The following is a 26,892-nucleotide window of genomic DNA, read 5'->3' as shown; positions in this document are numbered from 1 at the left end:
AGAAGAATTAGGACCAGCATTAAACCACCTCGCCCACTAAATTGCTCCTCCATTCAATAATATAATGACAAACCAGATCGTAATCTTTTCTTTCCTCTTCCCCACAACAGTTAACTGCTTTGCACATCAAAAATCTGTGTAACAGCTGTCAATATATTCAACAATCCACCTGGCTTCCACTGCTCTGAGAGGAAGAGAATTCCAAAGATGGATGGTGCTTTGAGAGAAGAAATTCCTCCTCATGTCCATCTTAAATGGGAGACCCCTTATTTTTAAACTGTGTCACTTAGTTCCAGCACTCCTTTTGCCTTCTACTCTGGAGCACCTTTACCATTTGTTCCACTTACTTCTCCTTCCCAGTTTATCCACAGTATAAAACTCATTCCAGCCCCCTTCAGTTCCAAAGAATACTCATGCTAAACTTGAAATGATAATTTGTTTCTCTCGTCAATGACGCTGCCAGATTTGAGTTTCTCCATTACTTACAACTTTTCTTTCAGCATCTACTCAAACATCTACTGAAGACCCCTCAAAATCTAATATTGTTTCTTTGAGATTACCTCTCTTCCTTCCTAACTGTAATGAGTATAGGTCCATCTGTTTAACCTTTCCTCATAAAACAACTCCTTCATCCCAGGAATCAGTCCAGCGAACCTTCTCTGTACTTCATGCCCTTGCAATAAAGGCTAAAGTTCTATTCACTTTTCTAATTACTCACTGTACTTGCACCATAAGGTTTTGTGATTTTTGTACAAGTGCATGCAGATCCCTCAGTAACTGCAGCACTCTCTTTCCATTTAATAAATGTGAAGTCATCCATTTTGTTAAGAATAACAGGAACAAAGACTATTACTTGAATGTTAAAATATTGTAACACACTGCTGTGCAGAGGGATCTGAGTGTCCTTGTGCATGAGTCACAGAAGGTTGGTCGGCAGGTGCAACAGGTAATTAAGAAGGCAAATAGAATTTCATCCTTCATTGCTAAAGGGATTAAGTTTAAATGCCGGGACCTTGTGTTGCAGCTGTACAAGATTCTGGTGAGGCCATAACTGGAATACCATGTACAGTTTTGCTCTCCTTACTTAAGAGAAGATGTACCAGCTCTAGAGGTGGTTCAGAGGACGTTCACTAGATTGATTCTAGAGTTGAGGCGGTTGGCATATGAGGAGAGACTGAGTAGACTGGGATTATATTCATTGAAATTTAGAATAATGGTGGGGGGGATCTTATAGAAACATATAAAATTATGGAGGGAAAAAAATAACATAGAAGTAGAGAGGATGTTTCCACTAGTGAATGAAACTAGAATAAGAGGGCAAATCCTCAAAATTAGGGGGAGCAGATTTGGGACTGAATTGAGAAGGCACTTCTTCACCCAGAGGGTTGTGAATCTATGAAATTCTCTGCCCAGTGAGTAGTTGAGGCTTCTTCAGTAAATGCTTTTAAAGTTAAGACAGATTTTTTTTGAACACTAAAGGGTTATAGCGAGAGGGCGGTAAGTGGAACTGAGGCCACAAAAAATTCAGCCATGATCTTATTGAATGGTGGAGCAGGTTCAAAGGACCAGATGGCCTACTCCTCCTCCTAGTTCTTATGTTCTTAAGCACTATTCTGCTTTTCTATTTTTATTGCCAGAACGAATAACTTTGCATAGAGACATGGAAACCTAAAGGACAGAAAAAAGGCCCTTCAGCCCATTGGGTCATATCGGTCAAAAACAACCACCTAATATTCCACACCTGATTCACATATTATTCCATTTTATTTTGCCCAATCATTAAATCTGTACCTATTCCTTTTCAGTGTTGTTGCGTCTTTCTCCTCACATGCTTTTAACTTTCTTCGTATCATCAGAAAGTGTGTCTATAATGCAGGGAGTCTCTTCATCCAAGTCATTCCTTTAGATCTTAAATAGTTAAGGGCCCTAAATTATCCTTGTGACATTCCAGAACCAGTTACAGTCTGTTGACATTTAAAAAATCATTCATTTCACATGGTTCTGATTCCTGTTTGCTCCTCCCATATTTTCACATATATATCATCCCAATACAATGAGCTCCTATTTGTGGATTAATATTTTATGTGACACCTTATTGAGAGCCTTTTGGAAATCCAAATTCACTACATCTACTTTAGGTTGTTATTTCATTTTCAGAGAACTCTAACACATTTGTCAAAAGCAACTTCACTTTTTCAAAACCATGTTGATGCTGATTGTATTATGATTTTCTAAACATTCTGCGACTCCTTCCTTAATAATGGATACTAGAATTTTCCCAATACTGATGTTAGTCTAAACGTCTTTGTGTTTCCCTCCATTCTTGAATTGTTGTGTTACATTTGCAGTACTGCAATCAGTTGGGACTGTCTCAGGCAAAGGAACCATTACATAATGGTGCCTATTGCATGGCATGTTTGTAAAATTAAATGATCAGTTTTGTGGTGTCATACTTTTATGTTTCATTATCTCTGTCTCTGACAGCTGAAAGTTTTTGTTGAAAAGAATGGTAGCTAGCAGTGCAAGCTTCTGTACTCTAGTATTAAATCCACTTGGGCATGTGCAAATCTCCTACTTCCAAAAAGCAATGAATGCAAATAGGGTATAAAATCAATACTATGCTAATCATCACACTAGCAATTCGATTCAGCTAAGAAAATTGCATTGAACCTTATTTTTCTCCTTTGAATGTACCAAATCTTTTCATGTTTGAGATCGGGCCATGAAGGATATTTCCATTCAGTTATTCTTTTGAATGGATACAAAATAAGAAGGAGAAATTGTTCTGCCGGCTTAACATGCTGCTTAACTTTCTGGTCAGAGCTTGGACTGAGGCTGAAATTCTTGCCAATTTTCGATTGCAAACTTTTAAATGCAATTCTAATCTCAGCGCATTTTTTCCAGAGTTTGCAGCACTGAGTCAGAAAACAGCTTGCTAACATAAAAAGCATCCAATTTTGCCTCAGGTTTTGCTTTACAGGAGTAAAACCAGCTTTGATGTGAATTTTGAAGCTAATTATCACACTTTTTTTTGATTTTGGATGAAACCTCTTAACTACTCAGGTGGCTGTGATCTTTTTTAATTTTAAAACGGTAAGCAAATTGCCTCAATGGGATAGGCACAAAGAAACCACAAAAGAGGAGTGCCCTAATGGGTATTCATAAAGAAAATAGTAATACCTTGGGAGATAGCAACATCTGTATCATGCCCTGGATTTTAATGCACTGTTCTGGGTCAAAGATTCAGTTTTATTTTTCCTTATCAGTTAGGCTACACAGTGTGTTTTGACAGGTTTTTTTTAGGTCATTAATATTTGTAAAGGTTGAAACATGTACTAAAATTATTGAAAATCTTCGGCCTCTCTCATCCTGCCAGCTCTTAACCGCAGATCCTACGTGATCATGAAGGTTACTGATGAAACAAGTGTTAATTATGCACTCATTCATAGTCTACATCAGATTCAAAGGTATCGTGGCAGAACCCACTAGTGCTTTCAGATAATATCCACATTGTTTATAGCAGAAGTCACTGTTCACAGCGATGAATTCCAACTTTAGTATGCATTTTTTGTGCAAAGGAGCCATCACTCTGTGAACATTGTAACATTCAAGGAACAGGCAGTTCTAAGAGATGCTGCCAAGGAACAAGGTTGCAAGGGTCACTTAAAACAGTGGTCACTGATGAACAGTTCCGGGGTCATGCATTAAGAAACAATTAGGCTGTGCCGCTGAGGAGATAACTTAGGGCCACTAGATTTGTGCAGTCTGAATCTAACAAGAAGTTCCAAAGTTAATAGATGTATAATTAAGAATATATTTGGGGCTCAGTGAAAGGCAAAGACTAGCTGAATAGCTCTGTGAAGTCAGAGGAAGGAGGAAATTCTAGGGGTCAGTACGTACAACTAAATTCTGTAGAAAGATTCAGGAAAAGTCTTGGGAGCTGCGGGAGAGTTGGAAGAAGCTGTGTGCATTAATCTTTCAGATCAGACGTGAGTAAGAGCAAAGGAAACTTGTGCAACTGAATAAGGCTACAGCTAAATGTAAAACCCAGGAGCAATACTGGTTTGGCGAGGCTGCTTAGGAAAAGCTGGAGTGTGCCTGTGAGGGGAGTGCAGTTTCCAGAATCCAAGGGAGTCTAGTGTTTGGAAGGAAAGGTGAATCACCAGAACAAACATTCCCTATAAGTTGCACAGCTACTGAGCATCTCCATGCATATCAATTAGTGAGATGGTGACTGTCTTCTGCTTCTAGGAGCCACTGCCACGCACAGAAAATGGAGGTCCACAGAACAGCAAAACAAATTACAGGGAATGTTGACCAGAATGTGAGCCATCAGAACATGAGAGAGAGGGGCTCTTGAGGGAATTTCAAGGGCATGTCACCAAATGTAAATAATTGAAATCCCTTGTGAAGTATTAATGAGAATTGGTGACCTACGATATCACTAATCTCTAGTAATGGAGATTGAGAAATTTATGGGATCTTTTTCAACCACAATTTCTGCTAATGTATTCTGTCGGCTGTTCATTCATAATTTGTCTTTACAGTTACCCATGTTTGTCATGTTGAGATTGGGACAAGCCTATAAGTTATATCAACATTTACATCGTCATCAATAATCTTTGCATCTTTGTTCACGTTTTATTTGTAATAAACAAATATTCATTATTGAATACTTTGTTTGTTACAAATAAAACTTTCTAACACTAAACCATACACAGTTTGAGCTATATAACTGACCATATTATCAACCAGGTTAAATTCAAAATTTGCTGTAACCAGTGGAGACATGGGACTAGGAAAGAATTGGTGCAAAAGCAGCTAAAGATATTTGGCTACCCACCTTCCAGCTGTGGCTATTGCGGTCAATTCAATGGCTTGATTAATGCCCTAAGAGACCAGATTCAGCCCAGAATAAGAATTGAATCTAGATATTTTGTTCTGTGCAGGATTTGCCTTACTAGATGGGCAAAGTTAAAAATCACACAATACCAGGTTATAGTCCAACAGGTTTATTTGGAAGCACTAGCTTTCGGAGCGCTGCTCCTTCATCAGATGGTTGTGGAGAATAAGACCAGATGACACAGAATTTAAAGCAAAAGATTACAGTGTCATGCAACTGAAATGATACATTGAACAGACCTGGATTGTTATTAACTCTTTCATCTTTTAGAATGAGTTGCAGGTTTTGGTTCATTAATATGTAAATCCCAGAACATCTTTAGAGCCACCTTCTCAAGATAACTTAAGGTTTTATAATAAAAGGTGACACCTCTGCTCAGGCAATGCATTAAAGGTGTGAGGTTAGTCTGTCTGTATTCCAATCTTGAGTCAGACTGGTTCTATTTCCAAAGTGGAATTTACAAAATATTACCTTTATTGACTGCCTGCAAGATTGGGCGTTGTCCGAACTAATATGTCACTTTTTGTTATAAAACCTTAAGTTATCGCAAGAAAGTGACTTAAAAGATGAAACACTTTTAATAATAATTGAGGCCTGTTCAATTTATCATTTCAGTTGCATGACCCTGTAATCTTTTGCTATAAATTCTGTGTCTTATGGTCTTATTCTCCGCAACCACTTGATGAAGGAGCAGCACTCCAAAAGCTAGTGCTTCCAAATAAATCTATTGGACTATAAACTAGTGTAGTGTGATTTTTAACTTTGTCCACTCCAGTCCAAAACTGGCTCTTCCACCTCATTATTCGACGAGGTCTTTAAATTTGGGAATACAAACTGTATATTTATGTTAGCTGGACAATGGCATGATAAAGGATAGAGGATGTTCAATGTGGAAATATAAGACCTGCAAGAAGAAAATTAGATCACTGAATTCTATCTCCACTTCCAGTTGCCCAATGTGTCAGTGCTGCATTTTCAATTCAATGATTTATTACATCGGTAACTTCAAGTTATCAGGCAATGCCTTTTAATGTAGTCAAATACTGCCCTCCAATGGTGATATTTTCTGATTACAAATAAGCCTTACATATCTGAAATGTTCACTATGGCACATGAACGAAAATATTTTGCTTATAGATATATTTTAAAACATTCCAACATTTTTGCTAGATATATCTGACAACCCCAACTGTTCCATATATAGTGTAATGATTATTCTAATTTACCTTTAATCTCACGTTTCTCCTCCATTCCTCCATTTTGCCATTCATTCTATCAGTGGGCAAATATGCCAAATAAAATTCCTCAGTCTTGAAATTATACCATGGAATAACAATGTGAAAATATCAAACAGGTTCCTCAGAACTCCTCATACTATCTTACTGAGACAATAATCTATTAAATTTTGAAATATTTACAACATTTGTTAATGGATAATAGTCTACAGATCAAACAATACTCGCTTCAAGATTATTTTCACACAACCTAATATTTGTGAAATTTAGTACTGTTTAATGGTTAAACTAATAGCTAACCAGAGTGAGTGCCTATATTTCTGATGTACACTCTGACCACCCAGTATGAGTGCAGCATTGGAAAATTACCCTGTAGTTTTGGAAATTACACACTTAATAATTTCTACAAGCAAAACATGACAAATGCTGAAATCTTAAAACAATAACCTGAAATTGCTGGAAATATTCACCAAGTCAAACGGCATTTGTGGAAAAAGACAGAGTTAACAAGTTTTGAAATATTAGAAAGTGTTTTGTCTGGCCCTGGGAATCAAGGAAGTAAATCACCTCAAAGAAAACATGGAGAAAATCAATTTCCTGACATATTCCTGTCTCCTCCTCCCTTTCTAAAAGCTAAACATTATGCAGTGCTGCAATTCAGCTTGCAGCATTTGGAAGCCAGTTAAGCTTTTTAAGAGGATCATGTTTCCAATTCATACTTTCCAAGAATGGAATGGTGTTCACCCAGTCCACAGGCTCTGCAGTGTGTCAGAATGTCATCAACTCTGAGAAAGTGACTGCAGAACATCTATTGAACTAATCAAAGAAGTGTAAGATCTTGTGATATGTTATATCTCAGAATCTCATTTCTTGATATCATCACTGTATCATAGCATACAACCTGAGGAGATAAGGGTCTCAGACTCCATCTTCACTGAGACCATATGAAGTATGACCTGTTGACAAAAACATGCTATTCCTCGTCATCAATGAGGCTAGTATAACCCAGATGCTGAGAGGACTGTGTATCTAGCATTGGTATACATCAGTGAGCTGCAATAAAGTCAGTTGACACTTTCAATATCATGGTACGTCACGTAACAATTGTTATGTTATGAGGGATTATATAAGCATTTCCACATCAGGTAAAAATACCCTACTGGAGGAGAAATGCACATCATTGTCAGCAGAAGTCATGTATGAAGAAAATTAATTGCACAACAGCTCTGAACATCAGAGACTTTGGATATTCAACATTATCATATTATGTGAGTGCAAAAGGCAGATGTTATTTCTTTCTAGTTAAAGTCTAAGTTCTTTTAAGCTAGAATAATTTTTTGACAATGATGTTAGAAATACAAACAAAAAATGAAACTTGGAGGTTGTACTATGATTGTGAACACTATCTTTCCTGCAGGCCTGTACTGAGACTGAGAACAATAGCTTTCTTGAGCCCTGTCTCCAAAAGAAACTGCCTGCAGTTCTGATTTAAATTTTTTTAAGAAGTTGTATGTTTTTCACAGCATAGCCACAAAGCTTTCTTACAAGAAAATGTAAGAACACTAAACAATCTTTTCCTCAATACCAAACCTTGCTTGTGGCCTGGGATCAATTCATTGGGCCATTTCCTCTCCAATTTGATGTAAAATTAGAGAGAAGCCACCTATCATCATGTTCATATTTGGCTTGAATATCATCTGGTGGCCAAAACCTGCAACTACAAGCCTACAACATTTTCAATACACTGCCAAAGTTCTTCAATAAAGGCTGCAATGAGAAGCCTGGACACTGCAAACTTGTGAGTCTGGCATCAGTGGTGTGTACATTGTTGGAGGTGATTCTGAAAGATAGGATTTACATGCATTTGGAGAGGCAAGGACTGATTAGGGACAGTCGGCATGAGTTTAGGCAAGGAAAATGGTGTCATACAAACTGGATTGAGGTTTTTGAGGATGTAACCAAAAGGATTGATGAGGGAAGAGCAGTAGATGGTGTTTACATGGACTTTAGTAAAGCCTCTGGCAAGATTCTTCATGATAGACTATCTAATAAAATTAGATCACAAGGGATTCAGAGTAAGCTTGCCAAATAGATACAAAATTAGCTTGACAGTAGAAGACAAAGGTGATTGGTGGTGGAAGGTTGTTTTTTGGGACTGGAGGCCTGTGATCAGCGGTGTTCCCCTGGGATTGGTACGAGGTACACTTTTGTTTGTCATTTATATAAATGATTTGAATGAGAATATAGGAGGCACGGTTAGTAAGTTTATGGATGACACCAATATTGATGGTACAGTGGACAATGAAGAAGGTTTTCTAAGATTACAAAGAGATCGGGATCAATTGAGTCAATGGGCGGAGGAGTGATAGATGGAATATAGTTCAGATAAATGCAAAGTATTGTATTTTGGTAAAACAAAGAGGGGCAGGACTTGTACAATTAATGGTACGGCTCTGGGCAATATTGCAGAACAGAGAGACCTACGGGTTCAGGTACATAATTCCATGAAATTTGCGTCACAGGTTGGGTGGTTAAGGAGCATTTAGCGCCCTTGCCTTCATTGACCAGATCTCAGGAGTTGGGACGTTATTTTGACGTTATGTAGGACGTTAGTGAGGCCTGTTCTGGAGTACTTTGTGCAATTCTGGTCACTCTGTCATAGGAAGGAGAGGGTTAAGAAAAGATTTACAAGGATGTTGCTGGGAATAGAAGGTTTGAGATATAAGAATAGACTGGAAAGGCTGGGACTTCTTTCACTGGAACATAGGACATTGAGGGGTGATCTTATTGAGGTATATAAAATCATGAGGGGCAAAAATAAGATGAATGGCAAGGGTCTTTTCTCTAGGGTGGGAGAGATCAAAACTCGGAGCCATGTTTTTAAGATGAGAGAGAAAAGGTTTAAAAAGGACAAGAAGGACAGTGTTTTTGCACAGAGGGCGGTCTGTATATAGAATGAACTGCCAGAGTAAGTGGTGGATGCAGGATCAGTTACAACATTTAAAAGACATTTGGATAAGTTTGTGAATAGGAAAAGTTTGGAGGGGTATGAGCCAAGTGCAGGGAGGTGGGACTAATTTAGTTTAGGAACATGATCAGCTTGGACTGTTGGACTGAAAGGTCTGTTTCTAAGCTGTATGACTCTTATGACTCTGAAACAGCTCTTTTAAAAGGACCTAGGCCAGGAAAGGAACTACAACAGGGAAAAATGAAAGGAAACAGAGGCCGAAAAGGGAAGAAGAAAAAGAAAATAAGCAAAACCAATGTAAGAAATAATCAAATAATTCACCACACTCTGCTCTAAAAAAAACCCAAAGACCTTCTGTGAGAAATCAAAAGTACATACTTAATATGGACTGAGCAGCCAATAAATTTACTGAATGACAGCTATTCAAACAACACGTGCAGTTCTATTTTACAAATCAAGTGATGCATAAGAAAAGAGAAAAGAGTTCTGGAAAGCATGTTTGCCATTAGCAAGGAAGGTATTTTCAGAATTTAATACAACACAATTTTCACATTGCATTGCAACACCATCAGAGAACCTATTATCTTCGCAACACAACTTACACCTAGATGGTTATTGTGAACAACCTTGTACAGAAACCAAATGTCTAATCATTCTGAGATGCAGAACATTCTTCTTCAAATGGACTGGTTGAATCAAAGGGTCTGTTTCTGTGATGTATGATTCTATGTATGAAAGAGATGCACAATGAATGAGCAAGTAGGGAAATACCACTATTAAACGCTTGGAAGACTGCCCATTAGAAATAAATACTTAGCTGTTTGCAAAATATTTCTATAATATGCAAATAGATCACATCATATAAAGCCTTCAGATTGTACGGTTACAATGCTAAGGAACAGAAGCCAGTTCATACGAAACATTCACAAAGTCAACAAAGGAAAAGAAGTTCCAAAGGTGGCAGTTATGCTGTCAAGTTAAGTAGCTCTCCATAGGCAATATCATCACCAGAGCAGGCTGAGTTGTCAAACATCCTAAGTGCTATATCAAATTGAATTGAAATTCTGTAAACTCTGCCTTTTTAATCTTTAAAAAAATTGAATTGAATTGAATTGAAGTTATTGACACTTGTACCAAGGCACAGTGAAAAGTTTTGTCTTGCAAGCAATACAGACAGATCACATAGTTAAGTAGCATAGATAGTAAATAATAGGTAAACGGCAGCAAAAATAAAAATACAAGTACAGACAAATGTTAAGAGTTTGTGAGTCCATTCAGTATTCTGACAGGATAGAAGCTGTTGCAAAATTGGCTGGTGCGTGTGTTCAGGCTTCTGTACCTTCTCCCTGATGGTAGAGGTTGTAGGAAAACATTGCCAGGGTGGGATGGATCTTTCAGATTGCTGGCGGAATTTCCTTGACAGCGGGCCTAGTAGATGAATTCTATAGATGAGAGGTTGGCCTTTGTGATTGTCCGGGCCAAATTCACCATTCTCTGTAACTGTCTCTGATCTTGAATGGTACAGTTGCCATACCAGTTAGTTATATATCCAGACAGAATGCTCTCGATGGCGCACCTATAAAAGTTGGCAAAGGTGTTCGCCATCATGCCAAATTTCCTCAGCTGCCTGAGGAAGAAGAGACATCGTTGGGCCTGTGTAACCAGTGCGTCATGTTATATCTCACAGTTAGCAGGTCATTATGCCTTTAACAGACATGCCCATTATGTTATCACTGCATCATAGCATGTGACTTAAGGGTATAAAGATCTCAGACTTCACCTTAATATGGTCCATTTCAGGCAACATACGCTTATGGATGAATGCTATTCTTTGAAACCGAATAGCCTAACATTAACCTGGTGAATTTATTATTTATATATATATCAGTGAACTATGATAATCATTTTGGATTTTTCAACATCACATCATATTACCCAGATCTAATTCTTATGTTACAGGAGAATATGTAAGCATTGTTCCAAGTTGTGTCAAGATGCTCATCAAGATGTTCAGCATGCTTCCCAAAATAACACCACAATTAAATACATTATCTGGGAACTGATTCATTTGCTGATTGAGCGATATGATTGTGTACGATTTAGCTATTCTGTTTTCCATTTTGTTTTTTTTTCAGACATCAGAATGTAGAGCAATATTGTCTTGATTTATATTATTTTACAGCTCAGATGGGAGGGGCAAAAAAATCAGTTGAGATTGGAAGAAATTTGGGGAATGAAATGAACCAAAAGGATCAGAAGTATTTGAACAAGATTCTTTGTGCAACTGAGTTACAGTTATTGTATAAAACAACAATTTTTTTTTGTTTAATTGTGTGGAATCTTCCCAGGCCCTACATGATGTAGGCTGTAACAAGGAATTTTGCGAAAATTGGTGAGAAGTCAGCAAGCACCTTCTCAATGTCAAGATCAGAAAGACACATTTTCCTATAATGTTCTGGATAGCAAGATGAGATTCTCAGTAGTGAGCAATGTGAGACTTAATAATAGGATTAACACTCATTTTCACTCTTATTATTACTTAGTCTTGCCACATTAATATGCACTCTCCTGTTCTCCCACCCGCTAGCCAAAACCAATGTTGAGAATTCCCGGCAAGAAATCAAAGCGACTACCCGATGCTCCCTGGACCTCAGTCTCAGGACCCAGTATTTTTGTCTTAGGGCAGATTGTATGGGATACAACACACACACCTCACATCCATTGACATTAACAATGTTTTGGACAGGCTTTAGGGAGTCAGGAGATGAGTTATTTGCTACAAAAATTCAACTGTCTTGTAATTGCAGTACTTATATGGTTAGTCCAGTTCAGTTTCTTATCAATACAAATCCTCATGATTTTCATAGTAGTGATTCAGTGATGATAATTCCATTGTATGTCAAGGGGAGGCAGTTAGATTTTCTCTTGTTGGAGATGAGCATTGCCTAGCACTTACGTAGTGCAAATGGTACTTGCCACTTATCAGCCTAAATCTGGATATTGTCCAGATCTTGCTGCATTTGGGCATTGGCTGTTTTAGCATCTGAGGAAGGTGTTGAACATTGTGGTATCATCAGTGAACATTCTCACTACTGACTTTACGATGGAGGGAAAAATATTGATGAAGCAACTGAAAATTTTTGGGTCCGGGACACTACCCTGTAGAACTCCTGGAATTGAGATGACTGACTTCCAGCAGCAACCATCTTGCTTTATGTCAGGTATGACTCCATCCAGCAGAGAGTTTTTTCCTGATTCTCATTGACTCTCATTTTTTTAGAGCTCCTTCATGCCACACTCGGTCAGATGTATCCTTAATGTCAAAGGCAGTCACTCTCACATCACCTCTGGAATTCAACTCTCTTGTCCATATTTGGAACAAAGCTGAAATGGGGTAGGAACTGAGTGCCGGTGAGGAAGCCTTATTCAGCAGGTTATTGCTGAGTGGGTGCTGCTTGATAGTATTGTTGATTATACCATCCATCACTTTTCTGATGATTGAGAGTAGATTGATGGGGCAATGACTATCGGGCTTGGATGTCTCCTGCTTTTGTGGACGGGATGTACCTGGGGACTTCTCACAGTGTCTGGTAAATGCTGTGTTGTACCTATCCTGACACAACTTGGATAGGGGCATGGCAAGCCCTGGAGCACAAGTCTTCAGAATAACCAGAATATTATCAGGGCCCATGACCTGTCCAGTATGCAGTGCCTCCAACTGCTTCTTGATATTATGTGAAGTGCAATGAATTGTCTGAAGATTGATATTTATGATGATGGGGACATCCGGAGGAGGCGGAAATGAATTATCCACTCTGCACTTCTGGCTAAAGTTTGCTGCAAATGCCTCAAACTTATCATTTAGTACTAATGTACTGGGCTCCCCTATTATTGAGGGTGGGATGTTTGTGTAGCTTTCTCCTCCAGTGTGTCTGTTAATTGCTTACCACTATTCTGACTATATGTGCAACGTTGGAGCACTTGTATCTGATCTGCAGAGCTTAGTTCTGAAGAAGGGTCACTCAAGCTGAAATGTTTACTTTGATTTCTCACCCAGATGCTGCCAGAGTTGCTTTTTCAGCAATTTCTGTTTTTGTTTTAGATCTGATCCATTGTTTCATGGGATTACTGAGCTTTGTCGCTTTTTGCTTATGATGTTCAGCACACAAGTGGTTCTGTTTGTAGCTTTGCTGGTTTGCCGCACATTTTTAGGTATGACTGGAGCTGCACCTGGAATACCTTTCTGCACTTTTCATGGCACCAGAGTTTCTCCCCTGGTTTGATGGCAATAGTTGAGTAACAGATATGCCAAGCCACAGGGGTTGCAAATTCTGCTAGAGTACGATTCTGCTACTACCAATGACACACAGCTCCTCATGGATGCCCAGTCTTGAGTTGCCAGATCTATTCAACATCTATATATTTAATACGGTGATAGTGCCACATAAAAGTGTTTCAGTACGTAGCCTTACTAAAGATGGAGCAGTGCTAGACCTAATCCTAGGCAATGAAGCTGGTCAAGTAGTTGAAGTTTCAATGGGCAAGCATTTTGGGGATAGTGACCATATCTCTTTTGAGTTTCAATGTCATTATGGAAAGGGATAAGAATAGTGTAGAAGTTATGTGTCTAAATTGGGGGAAGACCATTAGGTAGGTTCTGACAAGCATAGACAGCTTGCAGGTAAGTCTACACTTTGAAAAATGGGAGTCTTTTAAAAGTAGTGTAGTGAGAACTCAGGACCAGAGTGTTCCTCAGCAGGAAAAGGTTAGTAAAGCCAGGGAACTGTGGATGTCAATGGATAGAGAGCTTGATCAGAAAAAGTAAGCAATTGCCAGATACAAAACAATGGACATCCCTCAAAAGTTTGAGGATGTAGGAGGTTGTTTAAATTGAAATTAGTTGGGCTAAGAGGGGCCACAAAATATCGTTAGCAGATGAGATCAAGGAAAACCTTTTATAATTACATTAAGAGTAAGAGGTTTACCAGGAAAAGAATGGGACTAAAGAGATCAAATGGCAATCTGCGCTGGAGCCAGTGCATATGGGTGAGGTCTTAAATAAATATTTCTCATCAATATTCACAAAGGAGAAAGACATTGTAGCTGGGGATTTCTGTCGGGATGCTGAAGTGCTAAAATAGGTTATATATTTTAGCGGGCATCCAGTTGCATAAATCCCTAAGCCTGATGAGTTGTATCTCAGAGTGCGAAAGGAGGCAAGAAAGGAGATTGCTGGGACGCTGGTGGATATATTTAATATTTCACAGACCATAAGTGAAGTGCCAGAAGAAAGGAGGAGAGCTAATGTAGTTCCTTTGGTCAAGGAAGGGCAGGTAATTATAGAGCAGTTAATCTGATGTTAGTGGTAGGAAAATTATTGGAAAACATTCTGAAGTACAGGATTAATCAAATGTTTGCAAAGGCAGAAATAGTCAGCACAGATTTATTAGAGGGAGATTAATTTATTTGAGTTTTTCAAAACGATAATGAAATATATTGATGAGGTTTGTGCAGTTTATGAGGTTTATGTGGACTTTAGTAAGGTCTTTTATGAAAGACTGGTCCAGAAAGCTATAGCTTATGGGAACCAAAGCAAGTTGGCAAAGTGAATCAAAATTGTCTTTTAAAAAGGAGGTAAAGAGTAATGATGGAGGGTTGGTTTTGTGATTGGAAACCTGTGACTAATGGTGTACCTCAGGGATCAGTACTGGAACCCTTGCTGTTGTCATGTGCATTAATGACTTGGATATGAATGTAGAAGATATAATTTGGAAGTTTGCAGATGACAGGAAAATTGGTGGTCTTGTTGATAGTGAAGATAATGGTCTCAGTCTGGTATTGATTAGAGGTACGTATCATAGATCACTAGGGTGCACTGAGGAACAAAGAGACCTTGGTGTATAAGTCCATAAATCCCTCAAACTGTCAGCACAGGTAGGCAGGGTGGTGAATAAAGCAACACTAGGCTATAGTCGAACAGGTTTATTTGTAAGTACTAACTTTCGGACCATTGCTCCTTTGTCAGGAAGCTAGTACTTACAAATAAACTTGTTGGGCCATCACCTGGTATTGCGTGATTTTTTTAAGTTTGTCCACGCCAGTCCAACACCAGCACCTCATCATCATCTTCATTAGGCAGGGTGTAGAATATACCAGCAAGAATGTCTTGAATTTACTTTATAAAACATTCTTTAGGGTATAGGTGGAACACTATGTGCAGTTCTCGTTGCCACACTATTGGAAGGATGTGAATGTACTGGAGGGTGCAGAGTAGATTCGCCAATATGTTGCCGAGGATGAAAGGTCTCAGTTATAAGGAGAGACTGGATAGGGTGGGTTTGTTTTTGTTGGAGGAGAGGAGGCTGAGGGGAGAACTGATTGAGGTAAACAAAATTATGAGAAGAATAGAAAGAGTAGGTTGTGAGAATCTCTTCCCCAAGCTGACGTGTCGAAGTGCAGAGAGCATAAATTTAAGGTGAGAAGCTAATGGTTTAAGAAGAGGTCTGGAGAAAATTCCTTCAGTGAAAGTGTAATATAAATGCTGTCTGAGAGGGTGGTGGAGGCATTTACTCTTAATAAGCATCTAGATAAATACTTAAAATGCCAATGCATAGTAGGCTATGGATCAAGTGTAGGTTAATGCAATTATTTTAGTTTGGTGTTTGTTGGTGGGCCAAAAGGCCTGTTTCTACGCTGCATGACTTTATGATTCTAAAACATTCTCAAAGGTCATCACGAAATCACAATCTGATGCAGGAACTCTGGCGGATTTTCCCGCCTCCATCATTCATCTTAAACTACTAAACTAAGGCCATCTCGCAAACTAGGTTTCTCTGAAAAATATAGTATTCTACATTAAGGTTATACTAGAAAAACCGTAACATCCAATTTTAAGACATTAATATTTGATGTGTGGGCATATAAGAAAGGATGAGAGATAATAAAAGTCATGGCTAGTCAAGAAGTTATCAAAAATAGAGAAATATGTTGAAATGCTACATTGCTTATTTACTCCCTGGGGTCCAAAATTGAAAAAAATACGAGTGACACAACATCAAAATAGATTTTAGGCAGCAGTAGTCACGTGCTTTATTAGCATTCGGGTGAGACTGCTCACTACTTAAGTTTTGAAAATCAATAGAATGAAGTGAGTGACTAGAATTTCTGGTGAGTCACCACCCAACATTGGGAAAATATGCACAACAGTTCTGCCATGTTACCCTTGTGTACAAGGGTTTTAATCTTTATTTTTACATGAAATATTTTCAGAGTTTGTCAGCATTCATGTTGCTTCTTTGGTATATGGCTCCACTAGTGAAACACACATCCACTCTTTGATTCAACTGGGGAACAGTGATTTCTCTAACTGCCGATCCCCAATGTGGATCCTCACTGTGATTAAGGGCGTGGAACTTCACATGGAAAGGAAAGTCTGCACTTGGTATTCTCCTTCCCATTGTTGTACAGCCATGCATTCATCATCTCTATTTATAGAGTCTTGGAGGTATACAGCATGACAACAGACCTTTCGGTCCAACTCATCTACACTAACCTAGTTTCCCAAACTGAACTAGTCCCATTTACCTTCATTTGGTCCACATCTTTTTAAATAATTTCTATTCATGTACCTGTCCAAATGTCTTTAAAATTCACCTTTACCACTTCCTCTGGCAGTTTGTTCAATATATGTAGTTTAGGGAATAATCCACAGATTAATAATTTACTGGCCCATTTTGCTTGTTGCTGTCCTAATTTGCAAAAATCCAATGAGACATTATCCCTCTTCCCTCATTGGTACCAATATGGACCTTGTCTGCTGGCTGGTCACTCTCCCTACTCAGAATGCTCTGCAACTGTTCAATGCCATTATTGTCCCTTGCACTGCAAATCCTGAATTCACTTCTGCAACTGTAATATGCTTGTTAATTATCTAATCACAGAATCTTCTATTTGTTCAAATCTTCCTCCTGTTCTGTGTTGCAGATGACATAGCCATAAATAAATAGCCATTGATAAATCAACACTCTCACCATTGTTCAGAATATGACTGATTATAGAAATGAAGCACTCAGGCAATACAGTAGGCTGAAGCAAGTGCTGCAGGAGTCCTAACGATCACCCATTCCCTCTCTACCAGCACTTTTAGCATGCAGGGTGACCGCATACAGAAACATGCTATCCAAGGTGTTCTTCACAGAAATACTGAAGTGACATGAGCTTCTGCTGAAGCTCTGAAACAGAGTTTGAACTGTTCCAGCTGATGACACCTCTCATACTAATGACTATCCAAAGTTTCCACATTACAGCACTCCACAGGACCGCAGATCAATACATTCTCAAAGGCAACTAGGGCCATGCAAAAATGCTAGCCTGGCCATTAATACTGGATAAGTGGTGCTGGAAGAGCACAGCAGTTCAGGCAGCATCCAAGGAGCAGCGAAATCGACGTTTCGGGCAAAAGCCCTTCATCAGGAATAAAGGCAGAGAGCCTGAAGCATGGAGAGATAAGCTGGAGGAGGGTGGGGGTGGGGAGAAAGTAGCATAGAGTACAATAGGTGAGTGGGGGAGGGGATGAAGGTGATAGGTCAGGGAGGAGAGGGAGGAATGGATAGGTGGAAAAGGAGATAGGCAGGTAGGACAAGTCCGGACAAGTCATGGGGACAGTCAGCACTATAAACCGACTGACTCCCACAGATACCTAGACTACACTTCCTCCCACCCTGCCCCCTGTAAAAACGCCATCCCATATTCCCAATTTCTTCATCTCCGCCGCATCTGCTCCCAGGAGGACCAGTTCCAATACTGTACAGCCCTGATGGCCTCCTTCTTCAAGGACCGCAGATTCCCCCCAGACATGATCGACGATGCCCTCCACCGCATCTCCTCCACTTCCCGCTCCTCCACCCTTGAGCCCCGCCCCTCCAACCGCCACCAGGACAGAACCCCACTGGTTCTCACCTACCACCCCACCAAACTCCATATACAGCGTATCATCCGCCATCATTTCCGCCACCTCCAAACGGACCCCACCACCAGAGATATATTTCCCTCCCCTCCCCTATCAGCGTTCCGAAAAGACCACTCCCTCCGTGACTCCCTCGTCAGGTCCGCATCCCCCACCAACCCAACCTCCACTCCCGGCACCTTCCCCTGCAACTGCAAGAAATGCAAAACTTGCGCCCACACCTCCTCCCTTACTTCTCTCCAAGGCCCCAAGGGATCCTTCCATATCCACCACAAATTCATCTGCACTTCCACACACATCATCTATTGCATCCGCTGCACCCGATGTGGCCTCCTCTATATTGGGGAGACAGGCCGCCTACTTGCGGAACGTTTCAGAGAACACCTCTGGGACACCTGGACCAACCAACCCAACCACCCCGTGGCTCAACACTTTAACTCCCCCTCCCACTCCACCAAGGACATGCAGGTCCTTGGACTCCTCCATCGCCAGACCATAACAACACGACGGTTGAAGGAAGAGCGCCTCATCTTCCGCCTGGGAACCCTCCAACCACAAGGGATGAACTCAGATTTCTCCAGTTTCCTCATTTCCCCTCCCCCCACCTTGTCTCAGTCGAATACCTCGAACTCAGCACTGTCTTCCTAACCTGCAATCTTCTTCCTGACCTCTCCGCCCCCACCCCACTCCGGCCTATCACCCTCACCTTGACCTCCTTCCACCTATCACATCTCCATCGCCCCTCCCCCAAGTCCCTCCTCCCTATCTTTTATCTTAGCCTGCAGGACACACTTTCCTCATTCCTGATGAAGGGCTTATGCCCGAAACGTCGAATTTCCTGTTCCTGGGATGCTGCCTGACCTGCTGCGCTTTTCCAGCAACACATTTTCAGCTCTAATCTTAACAATAACAAACCACTCTCCTGTTGACAATGATTTGCTTTTATTTTAACTTTGCTTCATGCTGCTTACTCACTCCATTCTATTGCTATTCAAAACTTCACCAAGTATGGGTTCTCCAAACTACAGATCACCTACCTGTTGCCTTGAGATGCTACTCCTTGCCGTATTTTTGTTGTTGCCCTCTCTGCTTCACATTGACTCATCGCTTTTATCTGGGAGTATCCCAGCAAAGCTCTTCCCTCAACTCACTTGCTCTTAGTTCCCACAGTCACTTATACTTCTGGAAGTCTAGCATACTGTTTTCACTCACTCTGACTCAACAATTATTACAGGTTAAAAGGCCTTCAAGTGCCCAAAATCCTCAATGGAGACATTGCACTGGCTAGCCATTGTGGAAATGATAATTGTGGACCTTGCACATTTGTGCCAAAATGTCAAGTTTCTTTCAAACTCAACATCCTTGCTGCTGATAGCTACAAAAAGTTATAGTTTATTTTAAGGACAGTTTTCAACTCAGCAGATCGCTAAAACATGACTTTGGTTTCACTCTTTTTCACAAGTCTTTCCTTGCACTTTCCTCTTAGATGAAAGGGAGAGATACATATTGTTTTACTGTAGAAGTGGTGGAAAATTGTTCTTTTGAAAAGAGTGAGAGGAGATCTGTTTTTATCAAGGTGCAGGTATTTTTAATCAACCTGCTTAGACATGTTATGACACACCTCAGCAGCAGATGAGACTTGAATTCAGGCTTTCTGGCCATGACACAGTGACATTATCACTGTGCCAAAAGACCCTTATCAAGTTGTCTGTGGGTTCGAGTAACATAACCAGGACAAAGTGCAAATTGAGTTCATTTCTGGGAACATACTGAATATAGTCAGCAATCATGCTGAAGACTTACTCAACTTAGATCTTCCAGTCATATCAAGCTGTGTAAGAGAGATGCCCTAGAGCACAAATCAGTCTACACGACTCAAAGGTAATTAATGAGATGCATGAGGAGTGCATAATGTTCAGTATTGATAAATGAACCGAAATTAAGCTACAAGTAGAAAACAGGCCTATTCGTGAGTACAGTGCCAAGATAATCAGAACCTTTAGGTTTCTGAAGTTAACTCATCAACAAAAACATGTTCACACTGATATGAACAAGATGTGCCAGTACAAAACCAAACTGAATTAGATTTTGTTGTTATCACTGAAACATTACTGTATTTGAGACTATTCCAACCAGTCATCACTGAATGCAGAAATGGCAACGCTGTAATGCTTTTTGGGCTTTAACTCAACAGCTTGGCATACAGTTCCCTGCTACATGCTAATCAGATTATAATGAGCAGCATGGCATCCTCCGTATTTTCTTCCACTTAGCCTCTTTGAATGTTAGATGGTAGTGGCACAGATTATGCCCTATTTTCAAAACTGAAAGGTTGACAAAGGGAGCCTCAGTTTGTTTCTTCACAACAGGCCAACACAAATATTTTCAACAACTTCTTGCACAGGATCCAGAAACAGATAGTCAGAATTAAAGTATTTTTAATGTTTACAGCTGGCTTGAAGGTTGTCTTCTTCCAAAATCTGCCGTTGAAATTTCCAGTTCTGTTCAGCAAACTCACCAGTGAAGAGCGGAGGCCTTGCCTTTAACACATAACTGACCTGAGACCAGACATTTGGCCACATACCTCTGGACATATGGCAGGGAAGTGGTTTGAATCAGAAAATCTGAGTGAAAGATTCAAGTAGCCCAATTTGTTGTAGTGAAGGCCAAGTCGAAGTGGGGGGGGGGGGGGGCAGGCTAAGATAAAAGGTAGGGAGGAGGGACTTGGGGGAGGGGCGATGGAGATGTGATAGGTGGAAGGAGGTCAAGGTGAGGGTTATAACAAAGAGACTGGATTTTGTTAGGTGATAAGTACTAGGCTAGAGTTTTCATGAAGAGAGACAGATGTGAAAAATTAGTTTATTTCCCCCACCATAGATGCTGCCATATCTGCTGAGTATTTTCAGCATTTTATTTATATTTCATATTTCCTGCAGGTGCAGTACAGAGCAACCTCGGTATTCACGGAATTGTTTTCTGTGGTTTCAGTTACATGTGGTCCAAACATATTAAAGGGAAGCTTCTGGAACCAGGGACCGGGGGCAGCTGGGAAGGTAAATTTCCCATTGAAATGAATGAGTTCCTTCCCATCTGTGGTTTTGGGCTTCCACAACAGGTCATGGAACATATACTCTGTGGGTACAGGGGGAAACTACTGTATTTTTGTTGTTCAAGTAACCAAGAACGTACGGTGGGAAATCTCCTTTAATTAAACAAAAAGATAGTAGAAGGTGGGTCTTCACACCTATAACATTAATGGTCTTGTATTAATACTGACAATAGTAATTTAGTAAAAGCACTGTGTATTTGATCAGTCCAGCTTGTGCTCAATCCCCTTTTAATGTTGAGTTGGCGAGCATTTAAGAATAAAACATACCAGCTTCTGACAACTGGAGTTGACTCCTGTGCTCAACTAGACAAAAGAACATGCAAGCCTGGTCTACGAGGCCAAAGTTAACAACATTAGGAAAGTGTTTGACATTGGAAAAGCTGAGTATTCAGTTGAAATCAGTAAAGACTGGTAACATACAGCCTGCTGATTAAGTGCAAAAACAATCCAGTTAGCAAATAGCACATACCTGCTTGCAAATGTCAGGTAGTTTTGAATTTTTTTCCAATTTCTCCCTGTTTAATTATCAAAATATGCTAGTTGTTTATAGAGTCTGCCTGTCTACTCTTTTACTTTGAGGTAAAACTTTCTGATCTCTGCTACCAGGATATATCTTAGATCTCAGAACCAGCACTACGCACTTAGGTAAACTGAACTTGATTTGTTACACCCAGCCACCATCATATCTCCAAGAGAAGTACAAACAGTATCAGAATAATTTGCCTAAATTAGAAAATAAAAAATATAAAACAAACAGAATCTCCCTGTCTCAGTGGAACAAAAACAAAATATGCATAAATCTCTTCAGAAAGAAACATTTTGGAAGAAGATGAAGAGTTATATAGCAAAAGTATAACTAAATGATTACCTGTTCTCAATATTGTTTTTCCAGGAAAAAGAGCAAGGGGCCCTAGTGCTTGAGGTAAGATGTATTTAGTTTTACACTATATCCATAATGGGAAGACAGAGATCATGCTGCTATCAGGATTGTGCAGCTGTCTTCCACGTGGCATCATTATGTTTATTTTAAAAAATTAAAATATTCCCCATGTAATAAATTTTACAAAAATTGGATTTAAACATTTCTGCTCAATTTCATATTTTTGTGTATTGCTTTACAAGCTGTAGGCATTACTTATTACAAGGCACCCATAGGAAATGACTTGGGATGATTACCAACAGCAACCTGCCATTACAAATTCACAAGATTTGTAATCAATAAGGTAATGAAAAGACAAAACACCACAACCTGGAAATTATTCCAAATCATTAAATGAACTGCATAACTTCAGCTAGCCTTAATGCGATACTGTGGCTTTCAAAATGATTACATCATCTGTAGGTCGGTCATCACGATTAGTTTCCACTAATGCAATACGTTTAGTTACTGACAACCCTTGGCACACACGACCAAAGATTGTATGCTTTCCATCCAGTAGTGGGGTGGGTCCCAACGTAATGAAGAACTGGCTGCCATTTGTATCTGGGCCTGCATTTGCCATGGCAAGAATCCCTGCACCTATGAAGAGAAAGATACAATAAAAATAGTTGTGATTCAAGTTTGGTATTAAGCAGATACAATATTTAATTGCTAAGTTTGTGGTTTTGTATTATAAATGCTATTACATAGAAATATTTGGTTTCATTACTGGATTAGGCTGGAAGGGTCAAATGACTTAATCCTGCACCTAATTTGTATCTTTGTATGTTGAAAATATACATTGTGTACACATAACAGCTATTCCACACAGAAATTAAACTTAAAACTCAGCGAACTTAAGTCTGATCAAACTAAAATACAACCATCCTAATTGTCAAACTCCAGCCATACTAGCACTAGGTACAGAAAATTACAGCTTTGTCTGGTTAGGTAATTGTTCACATTGCAACCAATTGAAGAATATTAAGCATTTTCAAAATTCACAAGCAAACCAGGCTGAATTTTCCTGGCTTTGTCACTCTGCGGTCAGTTATCTCAGTTGGCTGGATGGTTAGTTTGCAATGCACCTTGAAGCATTTGCCTTCTCAATCTCTCCCCTTGCCTGACGTGTGGTGACCCTCAGGATTAACTATCACCAAACCTATCTCTCAAATGAGAGAGCAGCTCTATGATCTGGTAAGATTATAGCAACGTTATGTTTTCATAAGCTTAAAATTTTGTTTATACTATTTGTGAACTTTTCTCAACACAAGCATTGTGCAAGTTCAAATAACTGATACTAAACTCACATTGATCAATGATGAACTATTAAAAATAAATTAGTTTCTTTTGGTTGGTTGTTATTATAATACTTAAATAGATGAACTACTATACATTGATGAACAAAGTGATGTTATTACACTGATTTTAAACTAATAAACTTGACATTATACTTTCAGTAAATTTAAGTCATTGTTGAAATTTGATGAAAACAAACTAACAAGCAGCAGAAACCACTGTAAGGCTCACCCAACATTTTTTTTATCTAAGTACCTTTTTTTAAAGATTTTACTCACAATATGGTTAAATGCCAAAAATATTTAGGAAAAAAACAGTAGTATGAAAAAACAACCTCATAAACATTTTTGTGCCTTTTAGGATGGCACTAACAGAAAGGCCTCTTAAACATCAGGTGATGCCAATTTCTTTCAACTCCAAACTCCTAATGTAACATCACACAAACCATACAGTAATGTATTATCTTTACACTGAATATTTGCTAAAAAGCTAGTCAGTAAATATAATTGTTTCTCTTACTGTAGGATCTTCTAAATAAAACCAAAATATTTACTGCAAGTTCAAACTATCAGTGACTTTACCTGTGAATTTTAAATCTTTGTGTAATTCGTCTTCAAAATGCTTTCCATAAATAGATGAGCCTCCTCTACCTGTACAAGTAAGCAGTGACAATTAGTTGAAACATTCTACGATTGTCAGATGCTTTTGAATTTCTTGAAAATACATCAGAAAACAAAAGTCACAATCTCTCGAACACTACTGAAAATTGACTTTAATCTAGGTAACTGAGAACAGGACAATTACTTGAATACTTGAGGTTAATTAGACAGTTCTTTCACATAAGTGACCAAGCACAATGGGCCAAATGGCCTCTTACTGTACTTTATAACTCGATGTTTGTATAATTTGAAATCTTCCGCAATAAGCTGCCGGAATCGAAATGGAACGCATTTGCTTTTTGAAAGGTTGCATTGATAGCCTTAAACTGTAGAACTGCAAGGTATAAATACAATTTGAATCAGAGAATCATAGAATCTTTACAGTACAAAAGGAGGGCATTCGCTCCCCCCCCCCCCAATTCTGCACCAATCCTGCTGACAGCATCCCACCCAGATCCAGCACATCCACCTTATCCTTATAACTTTGCATTTACCCTGGCTAATCCACCTAGGCTGCAGATCCCTGGACACTATGGGAAAATTTAGCATGGCCAATCCACCTAATCTGCACATCTTTGAACTATGGGAGGAAACTGCAGCATCTGGAGGAAACCCATGCAGAGACAGGGAGAACATGGAAACTCGACACAGCCACCTAAGGCTAGAAACAAAGTGGGGTCTCTGAAGCTGTGAGACAGTAGTGCTAATCACTGAGCAGCCCGTGCCACCCATCATGACTATATTATGTATTGACAACTTGGAGTACCTTCAACATCTGCACATTCAAGATTGTCCAGCAAACATTGTCCAATTCCAGAATCATAGAATCCCTACAGTGTGGAAACAGGCCATTTGGCCCAACAAGTCCACACCAACTCTCCGAAGAGCATCCTGGATTCACCCCCCTCCCTCCCTGTAACCCTGCATTTCTCATGACTAATCCACCTAACCTACACATCTCTCGACACTATGGGCAATTTAGCATGGCCAATCTACCTATTTTGCACATGTCTGGACTGTGGCGGAAAACCAGACCACTCAGAAGAAACCCACACAGACAAGGGGAGAATGTGAAGACTCCACTCACCCAATGCTGGAATTGAATCCAGGTCTCTGGTACTGCTTGGCAGCAGTCCTAACCACTGAGCTATCATGCTGCCATCTACATCTAATACTAGTTACTTCCTTGTAAGTTTAGGAAGTGAGGACAGATTAAGTATCATAAGTCAGGCTTGTAGTGTGGATTAATGTGTTGAATAATAAGAATGTCCAAAAAAGTTAAATATTGACATAACCCTCTGTTTATCCCCATTCTTACCTGTCCCAGTTGGATCTCCTCCCTGAATCACAAAATCACTGATGACTCTATGGAACTTTGTACTGTTATAATAACCCCTTCGAGTCAGCTCAGCGAAGTTCTTGCAGGTTTTCGGTGCATGCTTCCAATACAACTCCAGCATTATGTTTCCCATACTGTTTCAAAATTAATAAATTATTTGAACAAGCAGCCACAAGAACATCATTCTAACGTCATTTCAACTAAATTCAACCATAGCCTTTTGTCTTTTAAGATTGTGAGTAACCAAATAAACTACTTTGTCTAAAAATAATTTTGTAACAAATCTACAGAAAAGTTTTTAGAAATAAATGTCTTTGCTTTGCAGAATTTTGTATTTTGCTTTTATTTAAAATAACCGACGTACAAAAAGAGACCTGCAGTTTGTTGAGCACTTTTCATGTTACTACCAGCACTACATTCCTGTTAATTTCACCTTGCATTTAGTGAAGAACAGGAGTTTCTGTAACCCGGAGGAGATACAAGACTGAAAATTTGAAGACGTATGTTAAGAAAGTGTTTTCTTTCAACCCTAAAAAGAGTCTTTCATATTTCGTTGTCGGCTAAATAACTATAAAGAACGAGTGAGAAGTAAAAACGCTTCCCTCACCAAATGTTTCGATTTCTGCACTCAACGATTTGTTTTGATATATTTCATGAATTAAAGGTGAACATGTGCTCCTAAGTACTGATGCTGTGTTTTGAATATTCAAAAAATAATCTGGTCAAAAGAAGAAAATTATCCCCAAAACAAGGGAAGATTGCTAAGCTTTGGCTTACAACGGTGAAACCATTGTGCAATAGCGCAAAAAAAACCTGCATTGGTAAAGTGATGTGAAGCTGCTACAGCTAAAGGAAGAAGCCATGTTCCTTCCTTGCTCATTCATTGTGGTCTCAGCGCAGCAGCTCCCAGGCTGTCAATGCCCCCGTGCTTACGTGGTCTCCAATGTAACAGTTTTGGGTTGCCAGGTGTCCGGAGGAATCCCCGACATTCTCAATGTTCTATCGCTGACGCTCCTGGGAATCCCCCTGCACTAAGACTCTGTACAAGCAGAGCCTTGCTCACAACCGCCCTCTGTGTCACTGCAAATCCTCCTCGGCTGGCAGATCAACTCCCCACAGCACAGTTCCAACCAACATCTGCAGTTTCAAGAGCAAACCTGCGTTAACTTCAAGTTGAATAGATTAGTTACAGTATGGAAACTGGCCCGTCAGCCCAACCAGTCCACACCGACCCTCCAAACAGTAGCCCACCCAGATCCATTCCTCTCCCCTATATTTACCCCCGACTAATGCACCTAACACTACGGGCAATTTAGCAGGGCCAATTCACCTGTCCTGCACAGCTTTGGACTGTGGGAGGAAACCCACACAGACACAGGGAAAATGTGCAAACCGAAGCGGGAATCAAACCCATGTCCCTGGGGCTGTGAGGCAGCAGTGCTAACCACTGAGCCACCTCCCATTGTTATTAAACGTATAAAATATCTAAAAACGGT

The 26,892-nt window shown here is 39.6% G+C and overlaps 1 protein-coding gene across 1 annotated transcript; it reads right to left on the bottom strand.

The window, feature by feature from the left end:
- Window positions 1–20,492: 20,492 nt before the first annotated feature.
- Window positions 20,493–26,481, bottom strand: ppil1 (peptidylprolyl isomerase (cyclophilin)-like 1). Its single transcript, XM_060845120.1, has 4 exons — window positions 26,330–26,481; window positions 25,376–25,530; window positions 23,980–24,048; window positions 20,493–22,699 (listed from the first exon to the last, which is right to left on the bottom strand). Exons 1-4 carry the CDS (start codon window positions 26,383–26,385, stop codon window positions 22,479–22,481), a joined length of 501 nt encoding a protein of 166 aa, XP_060701103.1. The 5' UTR covers window positions 26,386–26,481; the 3' UTR covers window positions 20,493–22,478.
- Between the last annotated feature and the right edge of the window lie 411 nt (window positions 26,482–26,892).

Source organism: Hemiscyllium ocellatum, chromosome 26 (genome assembly GCF_020745735.1).
Source record: "Hemiscyllium ocellatum isolate sHemOce1 chromosome 26, sHemOce1.pat.X.cur, whole genome shotgun sequence".
NCBI lineage: Eukaryota > Metazoa > Chordata > Chondrichthyes > Orectolobiformes > Hemiscylliidae > Hemiscyllium > Hemiscyllium ocellatum.
The sequence above is the reverse complement of the archived record's forward strand: the minus strand, read 5'-3'. Positions and strand labels throughout refer to the sequence as shown.

Bases quoted from the DNA above. Each gene is read 5' to 3' on its own strand.
- ppil1 (XM_060845120.1), bottom strand. From the start codon at position 26,385: ATGTCGGGGATTCCTCCGGACACCTGGCAACCCAAAACTGTTACATTG. The intron at 24,049-25,375 runs GTAAGAATGGGG...TTACTTGTACAG, and splicing joins AGGAGATCCAACTGGGACAG to GTAGAGGAGGCTCATCTATT. The intron at 22,700-23,979 runs GTAAAGTCACTG...TTCTCTTCATAG, and splicing joins CAAAGATTTAAAATTCACAG to GTGCAGGGATTCTTGCCATG.